This window comes from Corapipo altera, unplaced genomic scaffold (genome assembly GCF_003945725.1).
Source record: "Corapipo altera isolate COAL_440 unplaced genomic scaffold, ASM394572v1 44, whole genome shotgun sequence".
NCBI lineage: Eukaryota > Metazoa > Chordata > Aves > Passeriformes > Pipridae > Corapipo > Corapipo altera.
In genome coordinates this window covers 10,675,374-10,700,371 of record NW_020884880.1, presented here as the reverse complement: position 1 = coordinate 10,700,371, position 24,998 = coordinate 10,675,374, and the positions used below count along the sequence as shown (strand labels likewise).

General features: G+C 37.6%; 1 protein-coding gene across 8 annotated transcripts in view; it reads left to right on the top strand.

Moving 5' to 3' along the window:
- FAM126A (family with sequence similarity 126 member A) overlaps window positions 1-24,998 on the top strand; it is a 45,489-nt gene that overhangs the window by 5,380 nt on the left and 15,111 nt on the right. For 7 of the 8 annotated variants that reach the window (XM_027639352.1, XM_027639358.1, XM_027639354.1 and 4 more), the window contains exons 2-7: window positions 15,994-16,073; window positions 16,947-17,048; window positions 20,639-20,818; window positions 23,617-23,697; window positions 24,108-24,223; window positions 24,557-24,652. In XM_027639352.1, the coding sequence (XP_027495153.1) occupies window positions 16,023-16,073; window positions 16,947-17,048; window positions 20,639-20,818; window positions 23,617-23,697; window positions 24,108-24,223; window positions 24,557-24,652 (626 nt within the window). In that variant the 5' untranslated portion in view covers window positions 15,994-16,022. Of the gene's footprint in view, window positions 1-13,654; window positions 14,236-15,993; window positions 16,074-16,946; window positions 17,049-20,638; window positions 20,819-23,616; window positions 23,698-24,107; window positions 24,224-24,556; window positions 24,653-24,998 lie in introns of those variants that run through there. The other variant, XM_027639356.1, reaches the window with a different exon arrangement.

The following is a 24,998-nucleotide window of genomic DNA, read 5'->3' as shown; positions in this document are numbered from 1 at the left end:
TAAACATGATGTCTCACTACTATCACTATATTTTTATTGCAGTTCTTTTTTTTTAGGAAGGGGGAAGATGCCTGCTACTCTTTAAATATGCATTAGAGAATTAAATCTAATACTCAACAATTAAGCAGTCTAGCAGTCTGAGTATTGTACAGGAGCTAGTGCTGGATAATATAAGGTGTCCCTGACTGTCTGGTTGATGGACAAGGCTGTGCTATTTCATTGTGATTTGTTTTCAAGCACTTGAATCGTGTTCTCATATGTAAAGACAATTGTTTTTTATTTTTAATTATTTTCAATCCTTTCATAGTATTTTCTGTATTAAAGGAAATAACTGGAATATATGTAAAAGTGTTAAGCTGACCTAATAAATTTTTTAAAATGGCTTTTGACAGGTTTTTTAACACCAATCACCATCTCTGTCAGTTAGGATACTGAATATTTCAAACAGTCTCTCGTATGAGACATATTGAGTATGCTATAGTAATATCTTTACCTGAGGAGGAAGACTAAAGGATCTTCAGGTACAAAAATGGAATTTCTGCTGCCTCCTCCCCCCAGTAATACTCCTTTGCAGTGTTTGTTGGCTGAAGGAAATTATGTTACTCTTCCAGATTTGAGGTAGGTTGCAAAATCAGACTGCAATGTCATATATTTTGTGTTAGACTGATGAAGGGGAGGAAAGTGTGATCAAAGTGTGGGGAGGAGCGATACTGGGGAGTTCCTTAGCTCTTGGTACTTAATGCTAAAGCAATAATTTGTGTTCCTTGCAGTGAATTTACACTGGATTGTCAGTGAAATTCTGAGTATTTTCCTTTGGTTTGTGGTTAGTAGCACATCTGGATGAACCAATTACTGTATACTCAGTTAAAAGAATATACTTCTTATTGACTTTCTTTAGGTTGTGCCAGAATACTTACCTGCTTTATGTCACGTGCTGTGGACATGCTACTGTTTTTACTCAGTTACAGCTCTTAGTCTCAATAAGCTGTAGTCTTTCTGCTCACATCTCTCATGTCCCTAATTTTATTGACTCCATATGTCAGGTCTAGAAAGACTAATAGGCTCCTGCATTTTTTCCCCTTCCTTTGAACTAAATTCCCAGTGCAGCAACCAGAGGAGCAGGTGAGAGGCTTTTGACAGTAATTCTGCACATCCGCTTACAGGTGCATTCTGTAATTTTGTGAGTGCTGGAATAATATTTACCAATTTCTGCCTGTCTTGAGAGAATGTGATTTACATTTAATTGTAAAGCTAAGGAAAAAAAAGTTAAGTTTCTTCATCCCCTCCCTGTTTTCTCGGCAGCATTTTGTGTCAGTACTGTAAATGAAGGGTATTTTCACCAAAGTTGTGTTGTGATGAGACACTTAAGAGAATCAAATTTGTCATGTTACTTAGTGAAACACAACACAGGAAACATCTGTTTTGCAAAGTGCTTAATGATACAGCTTGAAGTATCAGGATTCTGTTGTTTCAGCTGGAATTGGTTAAAGTTTTGTTGAATTTTCAATAATGTGTACAAATATAGCAGAACTATTCTTCCAGCGCTGGGGATTGGATGAGTAGATTTGTAGTCTCTGCTACTTTTAATTTTTTTGCTGCCTTCCTCACTTTTGTTTGGTGTTTGTATTTTCAATATTATTCTTTTTGTTGTAGACTAAGATTTAAGAGTATCTGAAGCATGTGAATTTGCACTGATTACCAAGAGTTCTGAGTAGAATGTAAAGGTTATTTGTGCAGTGATATTTTATCCCAGACCGTTGTTATTGGCAAACTGTAGCTGCACAGGGAAAACTGATAAGAGTTTTCCACCTGAAACTTAACGTGAGCAGAGGAGATCTCTAAGCTGCGCAGTTCCTTTGCATACATAACACGCACATTCATTTATTCCTTAAGGAAGTAATGAAAATCTTTGGTCCATTCCCATTTTAGTGGTATTCAAAAGTGGTGTAGAGGTTTTGTCCTGTTTTGGCAAAGAAGTGGGTGCTAGTTCACCTACGTTCACAAAGCTGCAGCAGTCCGGGGAAACAGTGGCAAGGACTGCTTGACCATTTACAGCTGTTTTTTGGTGTGGTAGAATAAAAGTGCTATATAAGTTCCATAGCAGCAGTAGGATATTGGTACATTTGTTGTCCAGGGAAGAAGGAACACCTAAATGAACACCTAAATGAAAGTCCATGCTTGTACAGTAAACAGAGGAACTGACCAGAGGAACACAGGAAGTTAACTGAGTGATGAAACAGGAACCAAGTGATGCCACATTTACCTTTGAAGATGTTCCTCAAATGTGTCTATTGATGTTAAATAATAGTTGTATGATTTTTTTGTGTTGTGCAATTAACCCCATCGTATTGTTTGAAAAGTGGCCGTTCACTGTGATTATATTTGGTTTTTTCCTCCCATGTGATTTAGCCTGCTTTACTATTGGGTTCTTTGCAACTCTTCTTTCATATGTGTATGACAGTTTTTACAAGCACGACATGTTGCTTTGTAGGGTTGTCAGGCTGTATTGATATCTTTCTGCTATGGTTCATTTGAGTGCACTGTGTCCCAAATACATGTGTAGTCAATGACCAGTTTCCATGTATTTTCATAATCACATCTGCCATTCAAGTGACTTCTCAGTTGCTGCTTGTAAACAGAATACACTAAATTAAATTCCAAGTTCACAGACTTCAGATTATTATAGAAACAAATTTTGACTACTTTTACTGTAAATCATCAAGTCTGTGCTCTAAACCAGGTCTCTGAATTTTTAACTGAATACTGAAGTACCGCTCACTTATTCTAGAAGTACTAGTTACGAACGTTGCAAAGAATGCTCTTAAAAATCAGGCCTATCTTGAGCAGAAGACATTGCGTAACTTAATGAGAGTGCAAATAAAAGAAACAGGAAAAGAAAATGAATATGTACTCTGCTGTTTCTAATCTTAAACTGTTTTCTGCTATCCAGTTGATATCAATATAAATTCCGTAGAAACTTTCTGTTGTTGTGACTTTAGAACAATGGCAGATTACTTGGTGATCCTGTTTACCCTGGAAATCTGAAATCAAATAAGAGTCTCTCCAGAACCTATGTAATTTGTTTCATTAGCATTTTATTTCTCTCTTGGAATAATTAATATTCCAAGCTTTAGATGCTTTCTTGAAGTGGGAACTTTTTACTTGAAAAGCTTTTTCATCTAATGGGATTTCAGTTTAAATTAATATGCCTTAAAATGTAAGACAATTAGCCTATTTTTTTGCTTTGACAGTATTATGGTTTTGGGATTTGACTTTTTTCTAACATTACAGTGCAGAGCAAGACATGCAGGGTAGTAGATTGTCTGAGACTTCGAGTTTCATATACTTTGTCTGTACTACAGCATTTAGATGAGCCAGCACTGTGCCCAGGTGGCCAAGAAGGCCAATGGCATCCTGGCCTGCATCAAGAACAGTGTGGCCAGCAGGAGCAGGGAAGTGATCCTTCCCCTGTACTCTGCATTGGTGAGGCCACACCTTGAGTATTGTGTTCAACTCTGGGCCCCTCAGTTCAGGAAGGATATTGAGGTGCTGGAGCGGGTCCAGAGAAGAGCAACGAGGCTGGTGAAGGGACTTGAGCACAAGTCCTATGAAGAGAGGCTGAGGGAGCTGGGGTTGTTTAGTCTGGAGAAGAGAAGGCTTAGAGGCGACCTCATCACTCTCTTCAACTACCTGAAGGGAGGTTATAGCCAGGTGGGGGTTGGTCTCTTCTCCCAGGCAACCAACAATAGGACAAGGGGACATGGGCTCAAGCTCTGCCAGGGGAGGTTTAGGTTAGATATTAGGAAGAAATTCTTTACAGAGAGGGTTATCAGGCATTGGAACGACCTACCCAGAGAGGTGGTGGATTCACCATCCCTGGAGGTTTTTAAAAAGAAATTGGATGTGGCCCTTAGTGCCATGATATAGTAGCTGGAGTTGGATCAGAGGTTGGACTTGATGATCTTGGAGGTCTTTTCCAACCCAATCTATTCTATGATTCTATATGTGGCAATAGGACATTTCATGTATTAGGTATCTTTTCTGAATGAGACAAAAGTGTAGGTCCTGATCTTTTTAAAAATTTTAATTGAGAAGTCATGTTTTTCTGCAGCTTATAAAGTATTTAAAGAACTCACAAAATCGTTCTTAGTTGCTTTAAAATGCTTATCAAATGAATGTGTCCTGTCTGGTGAGTATAGCAGGCTCATGCAGGAGGGCTGTTGGGGGAAAGGGAAGGGATAAGAAAGAACGAGAGAACCGCCATGGAGAGATAAAGCATATTTTTCCTGAAACTGTTTAACACAGCATTATGTGCATGTATTGATGGATAATTATCGATCACTAAAACTACGTCCTAAGAATATTTGCAGTATTGATGTACCCCTCTTCTGGAAAATGCACCTTTGTATAGCTTTTTTTATTCTGTGAAAACGAGCTACTAAAACACATTTCAATAGACTATCATAGACCTCCTTTGGTGTATTCCTAATAGCAAGGTTTCTGCTTTTCTCTCATGATCTTTGAGGAAATGGTAGAATGGTATACTGGAGATAATATTTTGCAAATATAAAGTTATCAAGATTGCTAATGCTGCTGCATTTGGTTGAGTTGGGTGATGGGATGTGTCATAGCACTCATTTAAAATAAAGGCTTTGGCATCAAAATAAAATCAGACCCTTCGATTTTAGTTATATTTGATCATACCTGATATTATTACACTGTATTGTACATCTACCTGAGTAAAACACACCATAGTAGTTATTCTTGCAGCATACTAAGTTCCTTAAAGTCTGTTTCTGGATTATCGCAGTATTTATGCCAAAAGCATAGTTTCATGCTTGTTTCAAATGCAGTGTTGGACTTTCTTAGCTACGTGTGGAAGCCCTTTGAAAGAATAGTTCATATCTGTGGGTAAATGAAAACTTAAAAATGCTTGCAGAGAAAGAGCACAGGTTTTAGAGAGAAGCTTTAACTGGACATATGCAGCTGTGCTGAAGGAGGGTATGATTTCAAAAGAGACAGAATTACCTTTAAACGGTTTCCGTGCTAGTAGTACTATTTTAAAGTTTTTCGAATTTATAGCAACTAACTTTTGGCAAATGAAAATAAGTGTCCTGGTTAATTTTGCAGTAGCCAAGAGGGGTCTTATTTGGTGCCCAACATGGGCAGAGAGTAGACTGTGAGTAGGAGGGACGCTGCAGTGAGCCTTGAAGCCTGGGGCACAGGCCTGGATGGAGCTGCTGCACGTGCAGATCTTGGTGGTGGTAGCAAATACTCAAACAAGAGCTTTGAGGGCTGAAGTGGAGCAGAGTTCCACGTGAACAACAGTTGAACATGGGTCAGCTGGGCCAGAGCGATTAGGCAAGGACCATTCCAAAAGGATGGGCAATAGCCTCTGTTGCCCTCAGCTGTTCATAAGGAAGTCAGGTTCAGATCCATCAATCCGGAGTGGCAGAGACAGACGCTGAGTGGCTCCCAGTGTGGTGATGCGGCTGATCCTGGAGAAGCCAGCAGAAGCCCTAGGAAGAGTTTTTTCTTTGTGAAGGGCCAGGTGCCCTGGAATGGGTTTGCCCCAAGAGAGGAGCCCACGCTTTACCAAATAAGGCTGTCGTGGTTCGGAGATGGTATTTCCCAATTTTGTGTTCCCGCTGAAGCGCTCCAAACCATGCACTGCCTGCTCGCTCCCCTGTCCCTTCTCCCCTGCATCTGGATGGACAGGTGAAGTGAAGGCACAAAAGGTAAAGATTACAGGTTGAGATAAGAACAACTTACTGGAAACAGCAGTGGGATGAGAAAATGAACAATAACAGCAACAGTATCATTAACAAAGTGTAAAAGGTAGATGAATGATTCACAGGTGGTTGCTCACCATGTGGAACTGGCGGTGCCCTCCTGTTCCCTGCACCCACTCCCTCCTCCATGCTTACTTGACCAAGAGGGACTCCTTCCCTCTCTGCCCCCTGGCAGTGACCTGAGGTGATAGAAAATAACCTGTGGGTCTTGGCCATGCCCCCTCTTGGCGACTACAAAAATTAACCCTGTCCTGGCGGGAACCAGGACATAAGTCACTTCTGAAGCACCTGTAACATTTGCAACTCAGTTCTAAGTTTGTGGAGCTCCTCCAGTTTTTTTGGAGGCAGAAGGAAGATTCAGTTGAAATAAAGTCCCAAGAACTGCTACAAAATTTCTTCCTTGTGGAGCCTGTGTAGTATCTTCTAAAGTCAACCTCTGGCTTGCAGGTAGATGTCTCTGCTTTTCAGATTTGTTGAGGTGCAGATATCTAGAGCAGGGTTGGAAATAGGCGCAATCTCCTAAAATCTCATTCTCAGCCATCAGATTTGGGAAGTTTCGGACAAAGGTCTTGCATTCTTGATGTTACTGCTAAAAGTAAGTGACTGGTATTAAAACTGGAAGGTGAAGAGCCTGTCAAACTCCTGTCTGTGAACTGAGTATTTTTCCTTCTGATAAATCACTGCTAAATTTCTTGCCGGATGAATGCTGCTTCACTTGTGCTAACTGAAACCACATGCTATAATGGTAGAAGGTGGTGAAATCATGCCTTTTACAGTTGATATTCAGAGATGAAGTAGAACCCTTGCTCAATTCTCCATGTGATTTTTAGGGCATTCTCAAGCTATTGTGTCACTGCATTGGTACCAAAAGTAATGCTCTGTGCTTTTGAAAAGACCTTTGATTGGTTAAAGACTTACCTGCAATACTGAAATTAAAGCTGCAACAAGATTATTCTCTCTGCATAGGTTATTGTATTTCACTGTTTTAAATTTGTCTTTGGGTTTTGGGGAAACTTCCTGACTTCGTAGGGATGTAGTGTACTTTGGGCTTAGGGAACTCGGACAGATGAGAACAGTCAGTTTACTTTGCTTGGGGTTCTGCAGAGAATGTTTCTGGTAAGTGGGGAGGTTGTGCAGCACTGGTTTCCTTTACAGAAGTGATAAGAGCACTGTGCCATGTACACAGATGCTCTTGACACAACTTACAGGAGTCTTGATAGATAGAAAAACAGACAAAATTTAAAAAGCTTCCATGTTCTTATCATACAATCATAGAATGACTTGGGTTGGAAGGGACCATTTAGTTCCAACTCCCCTGCTATGGGCAGGGACGCCTTTCACTAGACCAGGTTGCTCAGGGCCTCATCCAACCTGGCCTTGAACACTTCAAGGGCGGGGCATCCACAACTTTTCTGGGCAGTCTGTTCAGTGCCCTCACCTTCTTCCTATTATCTAACCCTACTCTCTCTCAGTTTGCAGCCATTTCCACTTGTCTCTACATGTACTTGTAAAAAGTCTCTGAGGATAAATAAGATAACCTTTATCTCAGTACTGTGGAATTTTATCACTAAAACAAAAACTGGAACATATGTATGGATTAGGTCACTTGTGTAGTATTACCACACTGTTCCCTTTTATGCATTTCTTTTTGTCGTTTGGGTTATATTTGGTTAAGCTTGTGGTTGTACTCCTTTTAATGTTACTTTGAATTCTACTTCCTTATGATGCATATAGTTAATATCTAGATTTTTCTTTGTGTATGTTGAACTTTTAACTGTATTAATCCAGAATAAGTAAGGACTTACTATATGACAAAACTTTTCAATTATGTGTATTTTATTTTATCCAAGACTGGGCTGTTTATATCTGTTCTTTCTTAAAGAGTCAATAAGATGTAAACAAGAATGTTTGCATGACATGGAACAAAAGTGACAACAAGTATATTTTAGGTGCTAAGAAAAACTACTTTGAAAGTAATAACTCTTGCTTTGTTTTCCTATAATGAATGTAACTATTGGTATATTACAGGTGATAGAAAAGCTAACATTTGAGGATATGCTCCAAACGAAATAGCTTGAAAGAGTAGGGGTTCTGCATGCCAGAGAATGGGATGTAACTGGCATAAGTTGGCTTACAGGTGGTCAGTTTTGACTGACTGTCATTGCCAGTATGGCAGTTGGACTTAGGGTGTGCTTTTGTGCAGAAGGCAACAGGGAAAAAATAGCAAAGGGAGATTAAAAAAGGCAACAAGAAGGAAATAGCAAAGTAGGATGACAAAATAAAGTTCAAACTGTGGAGGTTATTTCCTCTTACTTCATTTTGTCACTGCACTGCTAGGGCTGCTTAAACAATATAGATCTGATTTACTATGGCTTGTATAAATTCAAGTGAACATATCAGTGTGTGTAATCTCATATCTCTGTACTGGTGACTTGTTCGGCTGGCATGAGTCATTTGGTTGTCTTGGAAGAGTTATCTCCTTGGTAGTAAAGGGTAAATACTAGGTTAGTTGTGTACAAATGTGGTTTGTAACTGTTGTTTGCTAATCTGAAGTTGAGCAAATCCAGGAGTCAAAGATCAGAATTAAAATATTCCAAAGACTGTGCTATTAGGGATCTTAACATTCTGCTTGAGACTTTTTAGAAAGCTTTCATCATTATTGTTTTGGGTCCTGTGTGCCCATGTGACTAGGTGCCAGCGTTGTAAATGGCCTTATGACCTCAACTGTATGTGCTTTGTTGGGTTTTTTTTTCCCCTATTGACAGAATTGAAAGGTTATAGAAGTCTGAGTTATAATTTGATATGCCAAGTGTTTGATGCTTTGCAGCCTAGAAGCCTCCACACAGTATTCTATGGTACTGGATACTTTGCACAAGAAATAACTACATTTAAACAGTTACTTATAGTTTCTATACAGTCTAGTTGAGGTATGCTTCTTTCTATATTTTTTTATATAATTTTTTTTCTTATTTGCTGTTATCAAAACTGAATTGAGGTCTCTCACCTGTGGCTGAATATTAGATCTATGATGTTTTTAAAAACTAATGGATATCATTCAGGACTTTTCCATTTGATGGACAAATATCTACCCCTTTGTCATATCCCAGATGTAAACTCTTCAAGAAGCATAGGTGCACAGGATCAGGATATCTTATTTAAATCTATGTCATGAAGAAGTCTGTTGGCACCTGAACTCTAAGGTTGATGCTCCACACTGTCATCTAAAGTATAAGCTGCAGATAAGATGGTTCCTTCTATCATTGACAGAGGGGAGGGGAAAAAGGGAAGCAAAACTGAATAACACCCTTGGCAAGATGAAATTAAAATTGACTGCAGTTTCAGTTCCTAAGGTTCAGTAATCTTTGCAAACCGTATTCAGAACAGTTATCTTTGTAAGGCTCACCACTGTATTGTGAGAAAGAATGCAGAAATTACCATACTGAATCACACCAGAATTTCTGAAACCTCAGTGTCTAACAGTGGCTGTAATAGAGGCTTAGAGGGATACGAGAGGGGAAACTATAATTGTGTGCTGGGGGAGCAACTTCTGACTCCAACTTTCTGAACTAGAAGAAATGCTTATGCATTTAGTGGCTGTGGATGGATTCTTCCATGGATCCTTTCAGATGGCGGGTTTTTATGTGTTGGACCTCAGTACATACTTCCTTCACGTTGTTTTTGGTAACTCCTGTTTCTTTCGAGCCTGTCACCTATGGTTAGACCTAATACTCATCTGTCATTTTAGGAATTTGCTTTAGCCTTGCTTGAGTGATGCTCTGGTGCACCATAGCTATCTTGTTTTACACTGAAGGTAGCAATTATCACAGAATATTTGATACCAAGTCTTTGAGCACTGTTTGCATTTTTATATTTGAATAGAGCATGTGACTGTTTCAGGCTTAGCACAAGTTTTTGGTTTTTTTGTGGAAGTTTGAAAAATGCTAAGAAGTCAGATCTGACCTTTGTGGTTTCTGGAACCTGTCAGAGTGGCTTTTGGGAGTCCATGGTACCATCTGTTTCTTTTCTCAAGAGACTTCAAATGATTTGCTACCCATTACTCCACCATTACAAGTATCTAGACAGAACAGCTTGACCATATTCAAATTTGTATAGTAAATGAACAGATCCCTGTATCACTAGAACGAGTGATAATTAACATCAGGAAAATATATCCTCTTCTTTGGCAGTTTAATCAAGAATACGCTTGCCTAAGTGCTGCTTCCTGTTTGAGGGTTACCAAGGATTGTGTCTTGGTCTGTAAACAAGTGGGAGAGAAAAGGGTTCAACAATGTGAATTTTAAGTGTAGACTGTAGTCCTTAAGTGAACTTGATGTATCATGTAGGGGTGACTGGAAGTCTTTTAATACTACTTGTACCACTTCAAAGGGTAAAAAAAGTTGCGTCCTAATTGGCCCTTCCGTACTTCTGTATGCAGACTACTATAGAACAGAAGATCAACATGTACTAGGGACTTAATCTCTTATAGGTCTGATACATCCTAATGGAATGTTCACAAGTTTACTTTATTCCTGTTCTGGGATGAGCTGACAAATTTAGGTTATGGTTCATAAATAGCTTAACTTTCTGCTCCGTGTTTCCTTTAGGCTAAAAATTTTTTTCTTAGCAAATAATACAGACTTCCAAGAAGATACTTTACAGATTAGGTAAGGGCCCAGTATATGCTTTTTCTCCTCTTCCAGCAATTCCCAGAGGACGGGACTTAAGCAGTTTTTGGCTCCTGGTTTTGTTTTTTCCAGCTCTGTGATTTCCCGTAGCAAATATCTGATGCTGTGGTTTCAGAAGGTCAGTTCTGCAGAACTCAAGAGTTCATTCTTCATCCAAGTCCAGCCTCCTTGTACTTAATCCAGATTTCATTTACACACATGCGTTCCATGGATGAATTCTACAAAGGCTGGGTAGCTTTAAAGAGCAAGAAAGCCACCTACTGTGAGAATTTATTTTTAAAGAAAAATCTGTGCATGTGTTATCTGTGATTTCATTAAAGCTATTATTTGATATTATTGTATTAAAGTCTTGAGTGACAGGTATGAAAAACCAAAGCCATTTAAGTAGATGGAGGCATTAGTAAGTTTGCCAGAGAATATGTCTTAATTTGTCTAGGCTTACCCTCTGCCAACTCAATGCATAGCAACTTTTTTTCTCTCTTCTGTTAAAACCAGTAAATTCAGTAAGTTCCTGGTGTGTTTTTGCCGTAATAGGGGAAAGAAAATTACCTTCTGGAAGACTTTGTAGGAAGTGCCTTCTAAACGAGACTTGTTTTTGTCAGATAAACTTGCTTGGTCTCTTATTCAAGTTGTACTGTTCATCTTGAAACAAAGCAAAAACTGATATCTCCCGTGTAAGAAGACTTAGCATTGTATTAGAATAGAGCAAGATGAATTAGCAGCTCTCAGAGGCTGCTTAGTACTTGGGAACAGATCCAGAGAACAGTCTTACCTCAATCTATATCAAAACAGATTGCAGACTTTGAGCGGAAAGTAAGTTAGACTGATTCTTCTCAGGTTAATATTGGAACTCAAGTTGAATATGTCCTAGGGTTTCAATGTTAGAGATTAATAAGGGCTCTATGATTTTAGGTACCCTTACTTTAAATAGGGGTTTTAGGAACAGTAGTCTGTTAATTATTTTTATTAGGATAAATCCTATCTTTTGCAGCTTATCCAAGTTGAGAATCTTGTGGAAAGTACTCCAAAGCACTTTTAACTCACAGAGCATAAACAAACAGATTATATTAGCCATATAAATAATTAGTCATGTGTTAGCTAGACTGCAGAAGCTATTCTTGCTTTCATCATGTGGCAAATGTGAAGTTAAGACCTGCAATGAAAGTGTGTCACTTAAAGTGACTTTACTTCATGTATGATATAAACTAAAAATATATGTGTCTAATAAAAATTCAACAGAGGTGAACCACCTGACTTACTGAGCTGCATCACAAGTGTGATATCATTTTAATAGTTGATTCTTCTTCCTCTTTCTCATAACAATCTTCATCAGGACATACAAATGACTGCCTCAATCTTTTGGAATGAGAAGCATAGGGACACTTGAAGCTGCTCATCAGTTTTAATCAAAGTATTGTTTGATTTGTGGTGACAAAAGCAAGTTGTTTTTAAAGAAATTCTCGAACTCCACTCATTTGAAGTCTTTGCAGGGACTTAGCAGGCGGAGATAAAGGAAAAAAATTCATTTGAAGGGAATTACATGCCAATGTACCTTAAAACAAGACTTTCTTTGGAGAAATGCTGTGTAGTGCTTGCTGTGTTATTTGAATTTTCCTTACAGTTTTGGTACTTATAAAATACATTCCTAATATAATTTTACTTTTTTTTTTTTACCTCCAAAGTAGCAGGTATTTACTTTATCCCCTTTTTTACTTTAATTCTATAGTGACTGGGACATCTAATGCTTACAGTGGCCTATATCTTGCAGTTATATCCACTGAAACAAAGCTGTAATTAAGGCATGCTTTTCTTAATCCTTTGGGGATTTTTTTTCTGTAAAAGATTAACAGATGCTATAAATTAAGCCTTATTTTGGCCCACTTTGTGTTAGAAATTTCATTTTAGAGTTACTTTTTTAAACTTTCTGTGGGCTCCAGAAAAAAACTGTATTAACTGAAATTTGTTGATACTTGTTTTAAAACAGTCTTGGGTTTTCCAGCTCTGTCTACACATTGTTACAGTCCAACTTGATCTGTTATTTAACTAGGACAAAATGTGGCAATCCTCAGTAAAGCGGTAGGTTGTCTGCCTGTTTTAATAGATCCCACACAGCTGATGTTGTAATTGAGGCTTTTTTCCTTCTGGGAGAGATCAGTCTTTGTCTTCAAAGAAAATAAGTGTAAAGTTGGAGCTCTTATTTGTGACACTCAAATAAGTGTGTTGCTGTGGGTGCACATGTGCTTGAGGTTAAATGGGTATATATGCATTTTTTTAATGCATGAAGGTAAAATAAGGACAGTCTACCTTCTGTGCATTTCAACTGCCTTAACTCTCAATGGAATGCCTCTGCTACTTTAAAAATCAAAGACCTGATCAGCAAAACCTTTGTCCTGTTTCTTTTATCTCAACTATTTAAAGATTTCTCTGGGAACATTTAATCTTAAAATAGTGCTTGATGGATCAGTAGCAATAGGTGGAAAAAGTGCATCTCTTGGATAAATGTGGTATCAACTATGGACTTGGAGTATCCAAGACTCGTCTGGACTCTTAAAAATCATGGTTTTCTTGCTTTGAACAGTTAATACTAGGGCAGGTATTTGTGTTATTAATGGGGCTTGGTAGGGAATGGTTACTATTGTTAGCTGTACTGAAGCATGAGATGCTGCAAAAGCCTTTGTCCGCCTTCACAGGACTGAAAATAGGGCTAGTAGATTGTGGGATTCTATAGAAACTAAGGTGGTTACTTCAATAATTGTAGTAGGACTAGCCTTTGTGTTTGTTAGCACACAGTATTATCCTTAGAAGTCTCATTTCATAGCAGGGTTTGACACAGTCTATGCAGAATATTGAGAGGCCACTCATCTCTATTGTCATTGTTATATCTTCAGAGACTATCTGTGCTGATCAGAAAGCCTTGGAATTTAGCTAGATGAATATTCTTCATGACAGTCCTTTGTTGATGCAGGATGACAGAATGGATGAGGTTTGAATGGATCTTTGGAGATAATAATGAAGTTCAACCTCCCTGGCTCAAAGTAGTGAAAATTGAAACAGTTGGTTTCTCAGGATTTTATCCACCTGGGTTTTCAATGTCTCCAAGGCTGGAGACTCTTCAGCCGCTTTGAGTGACCTGTTACGTTGTTCAATAACCATTACATGAAATTACATTTAAAGCCTTTTTCAGTGTATTTCATTTTGTGCCCATTGCCTCTTGTCCTGTCACAGGACAGCAGTGAGAAGATCTTGACTCTGTCTTCTTTACTCCTTTCCCTCAGGTAATTATCTACATTTCATAAAATCCTCATGAACCTTCTCTTCTCCAGGCTTAACAGTCTCAGCTCTCTTGACCTCTCCTTATGTGAGAAATGCTGCAGTTTGTCCATCAGTTATATGGCCTTCTCCCAAACTATTTCCAGTATGGGCATGTATCTGTTGTGTTGGGGAGCCCAGGACTCCAAATGTACCTTACCAGCGCCCATCACAGGGAAGGATCACTTCCCTTGACCTGATGGTGATCTGGAGGCCGTTGTCAGTCTGTGCTGCAAGGATGGGTGTGGCTGGCTCATGTTCCCCTTGTTCATGGACCCTGTGTGTGCTGGTGCTTGGATTTTTTTCCTAGGAGTAGGGCTTGGTACTACTGCCTTTAAACTTCCTGAGATACATGTGTTGGCTCACACCTCCTGTCCATTGGTGTCCCTGTGAACAGCAGCACATCCCCCTGGGCTGTCAGCCTCTCCTCCTGGTTGAACATGCTTAGGGTGAGCTCTGTTCCATCATTCATCTTCATTAACAAAGATGTTAAATCGTTCTTCCCTGGGTATTGACCCCTGGAGTTCACCAGTAAGGCCAGGTGTCCAACTGGGCTTTGTGCACTGGTGACAGCCCTTTGATCCTGGCAGTTGAGGCAGTTTTCTGTGCTCTGAGATCCAGGGTTCCTGGGGGCTGCTCTTGCTGGTAACAACAGAAGCAAAGGTGGTAGTGACTACCTTGGCCTTTTCTGTGTGTCCTGTCAGCTGGTCCTCTGCCTAATTTAGTCATGGTGCCTTAGTCTTCTTGTTGCTGATGATATTTTTGCAAAACCCCATGAACCATTCTAGAACATTCTTGGTCCTCCTCCTTGCTTTGATCCTTCTTGGGTTCCCGTGTTCTGCTATGTCATTGTCATTGCAACCGTGTCTTCCCTGACTCTGACGTCACTGGCCAGTTTTTCCATGTTTGTAATTATGATGTTTAGCACAAGTGAGGAAAGGCAGGCACAGAAGTCTCTGCTTGCGTACACTATTATTGTGTATTAAAATGATTGAAGAAGTTGCTGGACAGCCTGTTTAATTTTATTCCTTTTGACATGCATGTCTCAACAATCATTTCCTCACAACCCTGCTTTTGGTCACTTTCTCTTTAGGTAAAGCCTTATTTAAGTTTGTTTCCCCCTCTCCCCCTCCACCTTGCTTTGAAGGGTTATAGAGAGCTCTCACTATTATCATATTTAGTTCTTCTGCCTTCAGGTTTCTTAAAATTTTCTCTATATATTCCACTACAGTCTGGATCTCAGAACAAAATATTTGTATTTTTGTTATACAAGAGGGTTATTCCCTCCCATCATTTCCTTGTTTATCATTCGTTGACAACCCATACTTTTGATATCAGTACTTGAAAACTAATTTTAAATTGCTGAAGCAAAACTTGAGAGGATCTTCCATGACTGAACATTTCACCAAGACAGTGCTACTTTTTTCCTTAGATGGGTATTTAACTTTGTCACTGTTTGAAATCCATAGTCACAATTTGGGTAAACTAGCAGCACATTTTTTTAAACTTCTAGTAGTTTTGTATCTTAATGATATGTTGCTCTTTTGTTTAAGAATAAACTGCTTCCAGGGACAGTTGTTTTTAAGTGGCTTCTCAAAATCGAAGAGAAATCAGAAATTAATTTCAGAAACCACTCTGCATCTCTTGTCTTCAAGTCCTAGTACTGATAATTTTACTCTGTCTGAGATTGGACAGAATGCTGGGCAGGGAAGTCTCTCTTAGGCTCATTGTCTTGCAGTTGCCACAGTGGGGGAGGATTGAAAGGTTTTCCATCCGCCTTTATTTCAGTGACCTATTCCAAGTTGGGAGTAGGAGTTGACTAGGAAAAACCTAAACAGTTGTTTCTCTTCAGTGAGTCCATACAGTTTTCTCTTGAGTTTTGTAAGCTGAAAAATAAATTGAAATTGAGAAGATAATATTTCCTGTTTTTAAAATGCCATTTCTGCAAATCTTTGACTTATTGAGCTTCCCACACAACTCATACTTGGAATTTATTAAACTGCTGTATGTGAAGACTCCTGTGTTTAATGCTTCCAGCAGCTTGCATAAGTGAGGTAGAATAAAAGTTCAAAGTAATGTCAGCATGTGAAATGTTAACAAGTAAAAGCATGAAAAGATTCTTTAAACATTCACAGGGACTTAGTTTTCATTATCTGCTTAATGCAGTGACTGTAGTTTCCACAAACTCTGTTTGCTTGCTTTTTCAGGCTGAAGGTTTGGAAACGGATGTTGGAAGATGTTAGCTGTGGATACTGGGGTTGTGGAGGAGTGGTTATCAGAGTTTAAGGTAATACGTTCTCATATATTTTGTCAGTAGTGTTTGCATTGCTGCTGGAGCAGTATGCAGGACTGCTTGATTCCTGTAGAAAACAAAAAATAGTAACCTTGGGTTTTGCTGAGATCGTGTGATAAATACAAATGTCTGCTTGAAAAGATTTTTTTTTTATTTCCTTGCCTCCTGGAGGATGACATACTTCCTGATACAGAGCAGTGAAAATGTGTATCATAGGTGAATGGTTTTGTTGGTCTGAGTACTAGACTTGACTATAGGTTTTGCTGCTGGTCTGCTTAGGTACACTGGGAATGTGTTTTCCTATCTGTATAGTGGAGTATAATCTCCTTTGAAGGACTGCAGGTAAGTACTGTAAGAGCTATGTTAAGTTTAAATATACAGCTTCTGAAGGGCTGTTAAAAATATTAGATTTTTACCTTCTTAAGTACTGGCAGAAAATGCATTTAATGTTAGAGAAGAGCTGTTTGCATTAACTGGAATTTGCGTTCTTGCAGAGTAAACTGTATCTGGTAATAATGTTCACTGCCTGTGTACAGTCAGTCTTGAGAACTTGAAGTATGGATCTGAAAACTGTTAAGTTTCATGGTACTGACATTTCAAGTGAAATTTCAGTGAAGGTTGCACTTCTGAAACTCTTGGTTTTTTAATCTGTTTTGCCATCCGCTGTCATTACATTCTGTATAAAACTGCAAAATGATAGAATGCAGTGTATCTTCTGGCAGTGATTTCCATAGTAAGGATTTCTTTAAAAAACAAGTTTTAGTTTATAGTTAAACTCTGATAAATAGTAACTTGCAATGAAAAATTGTTGTGGAAATAGCTGTTATATTTTAGTGATAAAAATTGCTTATAATATTTTTATTTCAGACGCTGCCAGAAGCATCCATATCCAGCTATGCTACCAGTTTGAAAGACAAGACTGCTTTGATTTCATCTCTTTATAAAGTAATTCAGGATCCACAGAGTGAAGTAAGTATACTGGGTTTCTCACCCAAAATGTCTGGCACAACACTAGCAGAATAAAAATAAGACCTTGCATGCTAGTTAATTGTGTTCTAACTACATGAACTACAGAACTACACGAAGAGTTTCCTTCAAAATGTTTGTTCTTAGCAATGACATACTATCATGGTAAAAGAGAATCATAAGTTTTGTAACCTCCTGATCATAGCTGAATTTGTAGATCCCACTCATGGGCTTCAGGACTTGGATATAGAATTGAGAAATATATTAAGGAATTGAAGAGGTGTTTGAGTCTGACAGAATTCTTTCTGTAATTGAATGTGAATCTATAGATGTCAGAAGCTTGTCTATTACAGCCCAAGAGAACAAAGATAGGTTTGTGATCCTTTTGTTGTTGTTTGAAATACATACAGTATAAATACATGGATTTATAAATTGGATGTACCCTTGCTGAAATAATGGAAAATAGGAAAAAAATTGGGGGGAGGGGGTCAGATTTGTCCAGTACTTGTACCAGGATAGGTTCCATATCCCATGACTGCCCTTGTTTTAAAGTGGTGGGTGAATTCAGAACATACTGAGCTGGGATTAGCTGTGTGTTATTAACTGTATTGACTCACTTCTATGGTCCAGCAAACCATGTGTGTATTATTTTAAGATTGCAACAAGTCCTTATTTCCTCTTCTGAAAAGGCCTAGCAATAAGGCACCTTTTCAAAGTTTGAGATTATACCAGCAATAAAGGTGAGAGGATAAAACACTTTCAGTATATACATTTTTAGAGAGAATGCTCATAGTGAAACTCTCAAGTTGTCCAGCAAAGAATGCCTTTCTTTGCTGCTCAGAAAGGCATTCTGAGTTATTCCAACTACTGAGTCAAGCCTGTCTGGTCTTCAGAATGCATATCAACATGTAAATTAGTCTGTTGAGTCTCCCTGTTGATAGCCAAATTAATATTTTTATATATTCTTTGATTTCTTACTACTTCTGGCTATTGCTAGGTTTCTCAGGGACTTTAGTAACAGGGTGCTACTGCAAATTCTGCTTGAAAAGGTTGTTGGGATAATTCCAGGGGCAAGGTATTGAGGATTTCCTTGTTAGTGAGACTTTGAATTAAAATGAAAAACCAGTGCTGACACTGTGTTGTGCTGCCTTGGTAAAAAGTTTTAAAGTCTTCATTTGGACCGTTCTCCAAGTAGCTGTCCCTTTGTGGAAAGGGTTACTTGGAGCTTTCCACATAGTGAAAATAATTACAAACTAGCAGTTAAAAAGACAAGTAATATTTTTCAACTGTTATTTAAGATCTGTTAGCTGCATTGTGTAATGGCATCTTGCTATACAGTGTGGGGTATGTGCTGTCCTTTCTTACCTCACGAATGTAATGCAAGAGGGGAGGATTAATGCATGAACACTACAGATACTGCTGAGATTAAAAATGGACAAACAACCCTGTTTGTACACCTTTGAATATATGTACTTCTAATATAATTGTCAGTACTGTAAAATTGTGAATTATCTTGTTTTGGGGAATGGATGTATTTTTTTTTTTTTAAGCAGTTGAAAAGTAATCACATGTATTTGCATCTGTAACTGTTCAATGTTTGCTTTTCATACGGGTTATTTTGATTTGCTTTTCCAAAAATTAATAATCCATTTTTGAGATAAATATCCACTTCATAGTAGCTTTGTTAGTAAAGACTTTGTTATTTACTTTTGAGGCTCCTGGGCCACTGCTAGGTGAAAAATGTAATTCAATAAAAGAAGAGTCTTCAGTAGATGTGAAGATTTAAAGGACTTCTAATTGACTCAAGACTCCAACAGTAATAAATAAATATGTGAGGTTTGTTTTTTCACTGTTGCTGTCCTTTTATATAGGAACCATGCAGACATTTGCACTAGGAAGTAGTTTTTGGAATGTGTGACACATTTGGATGCAGCTTAAAAGGAAGAGGGATGAAATTGCTTGGACATTTTGTTCCAACACTAAAATATTTTTCAGTCTAGATATTTTTTAGAAGTACTTGGTGTAAAATGATATCTTGAAATGGCAACAATCATTAGTGCATTTTGATATTAGGTTTTAGCATGTGGTGGCATTTTGAGGAAGCAAATCTGGTTTTGTACTGATTAGGCATTTAAATGTGCTGATACAAAGCTGTCTCAACAGAGATAACGATGTAAACATGGATACCTGTCATAGCTATTTATGTGCCTTTTAAATTTCAAGCACATTGTTCAGAACTGATACTTCATTATGGGAAGCATGCAAATTATGGGAAATATGTAAGCCAAAGATGGACAGTAGTTCTGCTGGTAAAGTTTTCTAGAAAGATCTTTGCTATACTCTTAAAACTGATGACTAGTTCAGCTTGGCATGGCTTTTTTGCCTGTAGATTTTAGATTACTTACAGATTTTTCACATATGATTTTTCCAAAGTGAAGCTATATCTGTCAGAAGCTAAAAGTTCCTCTTTTTTTTGAATGGATGAGATTGTCCCAAATTACTTCTTAAAAAAGAATCAAAACCTGCTAAGATCTTTCAGTTTCAGAAGTAACTTTGTGAGGTAAGAAATGTTGACTCAACTTTCTGTTCAGGAGGAAAAGCTTAGGAAAGCAAGCAGATTTTTTTCTAGCATGATCTGGTGGTTTTGCCTCCTTTGCTGCAATATAGGGCAGAATATAGAATTGGGTTTCTTACTTTTCTGAAAACTTGTTCCAATAAAACTGAAGGTGTGACCTGGACAAACAGCAGAAGAACTGAATTTAGTAGTTCATCTGCCTTTGAAAGTGATTACTGTTTTCAACAGTATTTTCTACTTGGATTAGGAAATTTCTTAATTTCCATACATTGACGCATGATGGTTAACACAATGCTTCATCCTATAGCAGAGGTAGGTGGTAGCACAAGAATGTGTATTAAATCAAGACATACAATGCAAGCCGATTGCTTAATTGTTTTTAAGTCTTTTTTTAACTTGATCTAGCTCAATATATTACTTCCAGTTCAGTATATTACATCCAGCTTAACAAATTTGATTCTAAAATTACTCTTGAGGCTTCCCACTTCTGTCTCAAATGTATAAATACATGGAAGTTTCTAGAATATTTTTGTGAGAGTGGGAAAATTACTTAGTTATTGTAATATTTGGAATTTAAGTGTTACACAGCTTTTCTCACTAGGTGGGAAAAAGCTTCCAGCAATTTGTGTGTATGCTCTTGGAGTTCCGGAATAGCAAGACCTTTAGTTCAGGTAGTTTTCCTGTATATTAAAGATATTGAGAGCATGGTATGAGGTATGTGATAACAAGTATCCTCTATTTATGCCTTTGAGGCCAGAGGAAGTGAGCAAAAAATGAACGAAAGTGGCCATCGGAATTCTTTCTTCATGTGGGATGGGGGGCTCTACTTTTATCATCCAAAAGTATGCTATAAGGATGGAAATTGTGTAATGTGAGTTGGACAGTTATTGTATCAGTCATTCTCTAATAAGTAAAATGGAATTTTTATCAGTTTACAGTTTTATCTAAAGGATTAATCCAGATAAAATCGCTGATTCTTTAGTGTTTTATTCATTCACAATTGGAACTTCTATTTCAGCTTCTGGAGCCGGTTTGCCATCAGCTGTTTGAGTTCTATCGCAGTGGTGAGGAACAATTGCTACGGTTTACACTGCAGTTTCTGCCAGAATTGATGTGGTGCTATCTTGCTGTCTCAGCCAGCAGAGATTTGCAGAGCAGTGGGTGCATAGAGGCTCTTCTCCTGGGAGTTTATAACTTGGTTAGTATTTGTATGTAATTCAGGCCTAAAATATTAGTGTCCTTCCGGGGATACTGTGGAATGTTTTACTGGGGAATAATTAACAGTTTTGTTTCAGAATTGAAATGAAGTGATTGAGGTTGACACTTCAAATGGGTGTCCGTGTCAGAAATCTGCAACATGAGCTTTTATTCTTTGGTCAGTGTTTTTTCTGTTCTTTCTGTGGTTCTTAATTTTTTTGTTACTAATTTCTTTGTGTTGTTATTAAACTCACATTCTGCTTGAGAGCTTTTTGAGTCACTACTTTTGAAGTGGTTGCCCATATTTTCTGCAGTATTTTGACTATCTTGACTAAAACCACAAAAAACCCTAACTTTCAACAAATTCTTAGTACTTGACTGCTGAACAGATTACCTAGCTTTTAGAAATTAAAGGTCTCCATTTTGAAATAACTTTGACATTTTTAAAATATTTTATATGAAAGCATCCTGTTTGTTGCTAAATTAATGCTTTGAAGAACAGAATTAATAAGGAACCTATAAGAGCCCCACATTTTAGTATTTTTATGGTTATTATAAAAAACTCAATGTAATTATGTCCACTGGCATTCTCGTCAGTGTAGTTTGTATGTTCTGGATGTTCTAGGAAGGCTTTTTGGGAAGTGAAAAGAGTGATGAACTTGGTCGTTTCTTCCCATTCTGAAAATCTGGAGAAGTTGGCTGCTATCCTTCTAGAAATAATCACAAGTGTCTTTACCAAGCAAGTGAAAACCTTTTTTTCACCCAGGAATCCAATTAAAAAGACCTGAGCCCTTATATTCTACTCCTCTTTAGGTGCAGAGTATGGGCTTCATGTGCTTTCTGCATGCTTAGTTGTATCTGACAAGAACACTCCTGGAAAGCATTTGATGTGTCTTATGCCTTAAGTCAGTTCCCTCCTATATTTCCATTATGAAGTCATCTAAAATGGTTGATGGATATGGCTATAATCACTTGTTTTTCTCCTAGAAGAGATTACATTTACAGTTAATCTTAAAACCAGTTAGTCCAGTAACATCTTCTCTTAGCTATGAACAGTTTCTTGCTCAATTAGTAACTTAGCTCTCCATCTCCAGCTGCTTGAAGTTGTAAGAATTTTACCACAAGCTTCTGTAGGAAGCTGTAGATCAAGGTGGCTTTGGGAAACTTTTTTCCTCTCCTGCTTTAAGACAGAATGAATGCTTATGCCAAAATAATGCCACGTTACTCATATAAAATTTGTAATTTAAACAATCAAGATGGTGTTGTTCTTCAGTATACAAGACTGAAAAGGTAGTACATGACCTGCTTAGATACTTTTTTTCTCTTTAACCGGCTACTTTGTTTTCAAAAACAAGAGGAAATATGTAGCCTAATACAAATAATAATTCTTATGTAAATTATATATATAGTGGCTTTTGGAAACTTGAGGGAATTAACATGTTCAGCAGGAATCCTGCAATTTCTTACTGAAGGAAAATGAAAAATTAAGTATTGCTCAGAATAATTTTAAATTCATTACATTGTAAGGGGTATGGAATTACTGTGGCTGAACCTTGAGATCATGAACTGGTTTTTTTCTACCTTCAGCTTAGACACATAACAATAGTAGTGCACATAGTTGGTGCACCTGGCCGTAGGTATCAGGGTTTTTTAATATGCTTCAGATCTTGAAATATACTCCTAAAACTTAATTACAAATCTGATTAGAATGAAGAATACAAATAGTGTTATTTTTGGATTTTAAAAGTTTGGATATGGCCAGCTTCTTTACCCTTCTCCTGTACATTGAGGAAAATGTTTTCCACATTGATGCAGAAGCAATATTGAAAACTAAAGTATAAGTGGAGAGTGGAGGAGCTGTGTAGCTTTTCAGAAGGAACAGCTCTGTATGCCTTTTTGATACTTTTCATTCTTCATTTACTGCTTCATATTCTACTTTTAAGACATAAGTTTTACTTATTACTATGTGAAGTCAGTCCTTCAGCCTTCCAAGGCATATGGGTGATAGGAGACACTGAAGCTTCTCTCTAATCAATACTTCTGGATATGTGGAATCTACTGCTGAAATTTAGAGAAGAAGAAATAAAATCTGGTGTGTGGTGTTGGTTATTGATCAAGCCTGCTTTGGATCTTCCAAAGTTTTTTACTTGAAATACTTCAGTGCTCTTCTGTGGTACATAACCACATCTTGTTTTGCCTTACCCTTTGCTTTCTGTTAACTTACAGGAGTGAGAAGTCTGCCAGCATAGTGCTTTGGTGGCATCTTTCAAGAAAGTAGCTTCTCCAAGGCTTTGCATCCATGCTTCTTTTAATTCCGTACTTACAGAGAGAGTTAGCAGACTTGGCTTTTGCAAATGCTATGCTGTCTGCTGTTGTCAAACCATATGAGGCTGCAATCATTCATTCCAGAGCTGTAATATTTCCAAAAACAAATTACTTGTACAGTCATTACTTGATGGTTAAATAGTTTTCAGAACAGAATTACTGAGCATTAACGTTTACAATTAGCAAATAGTGTATAATTAAAAAAAAGATAATGCTGATTAAACATACTGAGATTTCCTGTTACTGTTTTTAAGGTGGATTATGTATGCAAAATGCATGGGCCCTTTGCTAAATCATTTGAATAGTTTTCAGAAACAAACCAAATGCACTGTGATAGAAAGCAAATAGATAATTTCTAGCTTGTAGCTCAAATTCTTATAGTATCCCTGTCTTTCCCTATAATAATATTTAACATTTTTGGGTGTCTGGTTTCTACAGTACAGTGTAACCATTGGTATCTTCTGTCTTTTTCAGGAGATAGTTGACAAAGAGGGACATAGCAAAGTGCTGAGTTTCACAATTCCGTCTTTGTCCAAACCTTCAGTCTATCATGAAGTAAGTAACATACACAAAGTGAAGTTGTTATTGATTGGGAAGGTAGAATGCTTCAAGACCCTTTGCTGAGAATAAAAGTGAAAATTAGTTTTAGCATGTTGCATGGTGACATAGGAACATGTTTCTCAGACTTCCGAGTACTGCTAGCTGTCTCTGAGGCTTCTTCAAGGCTGAATAGTCATAACTGCATAGTATCTGTGCACCAACTGTATTTTTTTCTCTATTCTGAAACCATATGCCTTATCTGGTATAAAATGACTTCTCAAATCTAAGACAACTAAGCAGTCAAATAACCTTAAGCCTGTTGAAAATTTATATACAAATATGGCTATGCTGATCGTTGTCTATTTTTACTTGCATTATAACAAGATTTGGGGTGGACATGTTTTAAGTGACCCTTTTTCCTTTAGCCTTCCAGCATTGGCTCCATAGCTCTCACTGAAGGAGCTTTGTCTCAGCATGGTTTGTCCAGGGTTGTGTACAGTGGACCTCATCCTCAAAGGGAGATGCTTACAGCGCAGAACAGGTGAAATTGTATAATAGGATTTTGCTTGAGAATCAATAATGGATCTTAACTTCTTCTAATTTTTAGTATAATTGTAGACTGAAGGTGGATAGTTGTTAAGCTGTGTTTTGTGGTGTGGTTTGTTTCGTTGTTTTTAAACACGTGTAAATGTAGATGCAGAAAGACTAGCAGGGCATATTGCTACATGAAGAGGAAAAACTTACTCAGTTGTCAATTTTATTGAAACAAAATACCAAATATGTTTAACTAAGTCTTGGAAATTTTCATGTAAACTTGTTTCCTCTTAAAAATTAAAATTGGTATTGTAACACTGATGTTTCTTATAAATCCCAGGTTTGAAGTGCTGACTTTCCTTCTACTCTGTTACAATGCTGCCTTAAGCTACATGCCTGCAGTGTCTCTTCAGTCATTGTGTCAAATTTGTTCAAGGTAATTTCTGTAGGCTGCTTACACTTAAAATGGCATTTTCAACTTGAAGTGCAATCAGTTTGGCTTTCTTTTTTTATGAAAACAAGCTTTGTGTTCCCAAAGGCTGCTTTTAAACTTGATTTCTTTTCATAAGTATTTGCAGATACATTATTTGCTTTCAAAGTATCTCCTATATAACTTTGTTTTGGGATCTCAAAGTGGGGAAACAATGACCTGGTTTATATGCAGATTAAGCTTCTCCCCTTAGTGGAGAGTTCAAATAAAATGAACTATTTGTTCTTAATAACAGTAGTTGTAGTTGTGTTAACCAAAGAAAACCAAAGTGAGGTAAATTTTGCATTGCAAG